We start from the raw sequence: 5,702 nt of genomic DNA, 5'->3' as shown, positions 1-5,702 counted from the left end.
GACCAAGTAAATAATTTGATGACAGTGGCATCTTAAATTATTCTGACTAGATCTTAATGAGCAAAAGATCTAATTAGATCTACAAATGTTGGATCTTTAAAACACTGCTGTGGAAGGAGTAATGAGCTGTTGTTCTAATACAGTTAATGGAGTTCAAATATTTCACGGTCTGACAATTTATTTTCTTTCCAGGAGTGTATTGTAACCATCCTGTCCTCCTTCAGCAGCTTTCCCTTGAGTGGGCCTGGTAAGTTTCTACATTCTATTAAAAGTAGCCTTGTCAATGGAAGTAGGGTTAACTTATTTTCAGCCATTCTTCTCCCTTCACATACGAATGTGAAGTAAGAATGAGGTTCTGCCTTAGTTCAGCTGTTGTTTGTCTTTTTATAATAGCTTGTCAGCTCTGTTTGGAATTGAAATGTCCAGTACCAAAATATTATGAATATGAGCTGGCAGTGTGCTCAGGTGGCCAAGGCGGCCAGTAGCATCCTGGCTTGTATCAGAAATAGCGTCGCCAGCAGGACTGGGGAAGTGATTGTCCCCCTGTACTTGGCACTAGTGAGGCTGCACCTTGAATACTGTGTTCAGTTTTGGGGCCCTCACTACAAGACATTGAGGTGCCGGAGTGTGTCCAGAGAAGTGCAATGAAACTGGTGAAGGCTCTAGAGCCCAAGTCTTATAAGAAACAGCTGAGGGAGCTGGGGTTGTTTAGCCTGGAGAAGAGGAGGCTGAGGGGAGACCTGATCACGCTCTACAACCACCTGAAAGGAGGTTGTAGTGAGGTGGGGGTTGGTCTCTTCTCCTAAGTAACCAGTGATAGAACAAGAGAAAATGGCCTCAAGTTGCACCGGGACAGGTTTAGATTGGATATTAGGAAAAATTTCTTCACCAAAAGGGTTGCGTGCATTGGAACAGGCTGCCCAGGGAAGTGGTGGAGTCACCATCCCCGGAGGTATTTAAAAGACGTGTAGATGTGGTGCTTAGGGACGTGGTTTTAGTGGTTAACAGTTGGATTCTATGATCTCAAAGGTCCTTTCCAACCTAAATGATTCTATGATTAGGAAAAATACAGAACATACCCATTGCTTTGTATCTGTACTGTTTAACAAACTTCATAGTAAGTTTTCTCCAAAGCTGGTAGTGTCTATGGTGTTGCCATTGACACTGGATAGTTTATTAATTTGTTTCAGTATGTAAAATATGGGCCTCTTTTTGAGAAATGTATCTTTCTGCCAAATGTTGGTATATCAAAATTATGACTGAATTCTACTTCCTGAAGTCTTGCATGTTGCGTATTTTATTTTCATATAGTTACTTGGCAAAAAAAAATAATTACTTTGTGGTTGAAATATGGCTAGCTGTAGGTGATTTCCTGTTTGTGTTGATGTGACTGCAAAATTTTGACTTCACATTCTATGTGATCGTGTCTGAATATGTTCTGTGCCATTTCATGTAGCTGTAGCAATGCAGAGCTTAATGGATCCTGATGTCTGCAATAAGGCAGCAGTTCTAATAAAAGCTGAAATGTTTGCTCTTTATTTAGGTGAAGCCATTAAAAATACAGTATATTCAATGTTTTCTCTATCCAGAATGAAGACAAATGTAAAGATGGCATGTCCTAGGAATTTTAAAAGGTGTAGACCTCCTGACTGAGCAGTGCTGTGTATTTTATTCTCTTTAATTAGTAAAGTAAGTATGAATCAAACCTATGCTGCTGGGGTTAAGTGTGCCATTTATATATATATGACAATATTGAACAATAACAAGTTGTGTTAGCTTCATTTTCATTCTGTTGGTATGCTTAATTCTCTTGATGGCAGAAGATGGGAAATTATATATAAGAATATGTAATGCAAAACTGCTTTTTTGAGAATTTTTGTGTATTCTTTGGGTAGAATGATTTAATCTAGTAGAAAACTCTAAATTACAGGAGCTGTCATGTTAACATATTGCTCTGATTTTGGAATTCTTCATAAATGAGAAATCACTTCTGCTATGTAAATTTAGGACAGTGGTGAAGGACTGCTAGTAATATATCAGACATTTCTTTAACTTAGACCTGTTTGTTGCTTCTGCTTGAATAGTAGAAGCATTTGGTTTGGTCAAAATATACTTTCTTCTAATCTCTGATGCTAGTTTCACTGTTCATTTAAATTTTTACATTCCAAGTAACTTTCCTTAAAATAAATAAGATGATGGCTAGAGTTAGGTTCCAGGAGTTCTTGATTCCTCTTGCTATGCTTTGGATGCTAGGCCAAATGCTACACATTTAAAACTGTGAAAACAGTAATAAGCTTCAAGTGTTTAATGGTGAGATAAATTCTTTTTAACAATTCTCTAAGGATGTCTTTTCTTTTTTCCTCTACCAGCTGCTGTTCTCTCACAGGTGAAAGTCATGATCACGCTAACAGAACTCAAATACTTAGCAGATGCCCAGTCATCCTACCACATACTAAAACCATGGTGGGATGTCTTCTGGTATTACCTCACCATGATAATGCTGCTAGTTGCTGTGCTCGCTGGGGCTCTCCAGCTTACTCAAACCAGAGTATTGTGTTGTCTTCCTTGCAAGCTAGAATTTGACAATCATTGTGCCGTGCCTTGGGATTTAGTTAAAGCCAACCTTAACATGTCGGCTAGCTCTACAGCACAGATAATCATCCCACTTAAAATCCAGAATGATCTCCATCGGCAGCAGTATTCCTATATTGATGCAGTATGCTATGAGAGACAGCTTCACTGGTTTGCCAAATTTTTTCCGTACCTAGTGCTTCTGCATACCTTTATTTTTGCAGCTTGCAGTAATTTCTGGCTTTACTATCCTAGTACAAGTTCCAGGCTTGAGCACTTTGTAGCCATTCTTCAGAAGTGTTTTGACTCTCCATGGACAACGCGTGCCCTCTCAGAAACAGTTGCCGAGCAGTCTGTGAGGAAGTTGCCGATAGTCAAATCGAAAGCAGTGATTTCATCACCTGGGAGTTCAGTAGATATAGGGGCCAGCAGACAGTCCCTGCCATATTCGCAGCCTGGCTTGGAAACAACTGGAAGAGAAAATTCCTCAAGTGTTCTTGACAAAAAAGAAGGGGAACAAGCTAAAGCTATATTTGAAAAAGTGAAGAAATTCAGAGTACACGTTGAAGAGAAGGATGTCATATATACAGTGTATATGAAACAGATTATAGTGAAAGTAATTGTATTTGTAATAATAATAATTTATGTCCCCTACTATTTATCATTTATTACACTTGAAATTGATTGTGTAGTTAATGTTCAAGCCTTTACAGGCTACAAAAGGTACCAGTGTGTTTACTCGCTAGCAGAAATTTTTAAAGTTTTGGCTTCATTTTATGTTGTTTTAGTGATCTTCTATGGCTTAACTTGTACTTACAGTTTGTGGTGGATGTTAAGAAGTTCACTTAAGCAATATTCTTTTGAGAAGTTGAGAGAGAAAAGTAATTACAGTGACATACCTGATGTAAAGAATGACTTTGCATTTATTCTCCACTTGGCAGATCAGTATGACCCTCTTTATTCCCAGCGATTCTCAATATTCCTGTCTGATTTGAGTGAAAACAAACTGAAACAGATAAATCTTAACAATGAATGGTCAGTGGAAAAACTGAAAAATAAACTAATAAGAAATTCCCAAGACAAGATTGAACTTCACCTTTTCATGTTAAATGGTCTTCCAGACAGTGTCTTTGAACTGACAGAAATAGAAGTCTTAAGCCTGGAACTTATTCCTGAAGCCAAACTTCCTTCAGCTGTGACTCAGCTAGTCAATCTCAAAGAACTCAATGTTTATCATTCATCACTAACTATGGATTATCCAGCAGTCAGCTTTTTAGAAGAAAATCTGAAGACATTGCGCCTGAAATCTAGTGAGATGGGAAGAATTCCATTTTGGGTCTTTCATCTAAAAAACCTCCAAGAATTGTGCTTAACGGGATATTTTATGCTAGATCATCACAACTCCATATACAACGAAAGCTTTCAGGGGCTAAAAAATCTGAGATCAATTCACTTAAAAAACAACCTTTCCCGTATACCACAAGTGGTTACAGATCTTCTGCCTTCTTTACAACACTTGTCTATCAACAATGAGGGAAACAAACTGATAGTGCTAAACAACTTGAAGAAGCTGGTAAACCTGAGAACCTTGGAATTAATCTGCTGTGATTTGGAGCGCATTCCCCATTCCATTTTTACCCTAAACAATCTGCATGAAATTGACTTAAAAGAAAATAATCTCAGAACAGTGGAAGAAATAATTAGTTTTCAACATCTTAAGAATCTTTCGTGCTTAAAATTGTGGCACAACAGTATTTCATATGTCCCAGCGCAGATTGGTGCCCTATCAAACCTGGAACAATTGTATCTAAATTATAATAATATTAAAAATGTTCCATTGCAGCTATTTCTTTGTAGAAAATTACACTACTTGGATCTTAGCTATAATAAGCTAACCTCCATCCCTGAAGAAATTGGTTATCTGACCAATCTGCAGTACTTGGCTTTGACAAAAAACCATGTAAGTAGAACTTTGAATTACTACTTAAAAAATGATCAAATATTGGCTTAACCTGCCACTTCTTCTGGAACAGCTTCTGGTTCAAAATGCTTTTGTGGTGTTCATGATTAAAGTAAACCCAGTAAAGCTGAAAAAAGGGGTGGTGCTTGTTTAATTACTAAAACTTTGGTGTCATCAATGCTTGTGTAATATTAAGTACTGTCCTGGTCTATAGCAGCTTAAGGGCTCTGATCCAGAGATAGTATAGATTAGGATGGCTGCAGAAATGTATTTTTGCTTTCCCTGCAGCTCTCTATGCTATGTAGTATTTTAATGAAAGTGAACAGTGTTAAATTTTTACCTTAAAATGTCAAACTGAAAGCTGTAGTAAATCAACAGCTAGTTGATGAGCAGCTCAGCTGTCTGATTGGGAAGAGGGAAGTTATTATAGCTGGTAACCTCATCAGCAGTGCTAAACTGTCTGGCTTGTTAGTGTGGAGTCCAGGCTTGTGACTTCTTTTTGAGGTTTATAATTGTTTTCACTGGTGAGGTTGGTTTTGGATGTTATATGTCAGTACTGTGGACCAGGACTAATTTACTACTGTACTGCACAGATAACTGCTTGTACAGGTTTCACAACACAGGAGCTGCTAATGTGTTTCTCCACAATCTGTGTGTGTTCTTCATTAAGTGATTCTTAGGAGATAGCAGCCTATTTATCTCCTCTGCCACCTGCACACGTTTGTACGCACTTCGGTGCATGCATGCCTGTATATGGTCCCCCCACCATGCTTATGTCCTGACTTCTGCCATTAGCTAAGCATGTTCATAACAAAACAAGTATATAAAACCGTTGCTGTTCTCAAGTGCTTTATTGCATAGTGATAGAAGCATTACAATCTTCTCTTTCCTTATCCTTCCACAACTAAGAGGGTTTTACCCTAAAATAAAACCGCAAAATGTCAAAACATGCAGCTGCATGTAGGCTAACAACTTCTAATGTACATTGGTTTTGTTCATTTCTTTCTTTTTCTAGATTGAAATGCTGCCTGATGGATTATTTCAGTGCAAAAAGCTGCAATTTCTTCTTCTGGGAAATAACAGTCTGATGAATTTGTCCCCTTGTGTGGGTCAGCTACTGAATCTTGTTCAATTAGAGCTCATTGGAAACTATCTTGAATCACTTCCTGCT

At 38.0% G+C, this 5,702-nt stretch overlaps 1 protein-coding gene across 1 annotated transcript in view; it reads left to right on the top strand.

Moving 5' to 3' along the window:
• Positions 1 to 213: 213 nt before the first annotated feature.
• LRRC8B (leucine rich repeat containing 8 family, member B) overlaps positions 214 to 5,702 on the top strand; it is a 5,640-nt gene continuing 151 nt past the window's right edge. The window contains exons 1-4 of the mRNA XM_009705228.1: positions 214 to 247; positions 1,590 to 1,689; positions 2,370 to 4,531; positions 5,547 to 5,698. Of these exons, the coding sequence (XP_009703530.1) occupies positions 2,396 to 4,531; positions 5,547 to 5,698 (2,288 nt within the window). The 5' untranslated portion in view covers positions 214 to 247; positions 1,590 to 1,689; positions 2,370 to 2,395. The remainder of the gene's footprint in view (positions 248 to 1,589; positions 1,690 to 2,369; positions 4,532 to 5,546; positions 5,699 to 5,702) is intronic.

Source organism: Cariama cristata, unplaced genomic scaffold, assembly GCF_000690535.1.
Source record: "Cariama cristata isolate BGI_N322 unplaced genomic scaffold, ASM69053v1 scaffold18458, whole genome shotgun sequence".
NCBI classification, from domain to species: domain Eukaryota; kingdom Metazoa; phylum Chordata; class Aves; order Cariamiformes; family Cariamidae; genus Cariama; species Cariama cristata.
The sequence above is the reverse complement of the archived record's forward strand: the minus strand, read 5'-3'. Positions and strand labels throughout refer to the sequence as shown.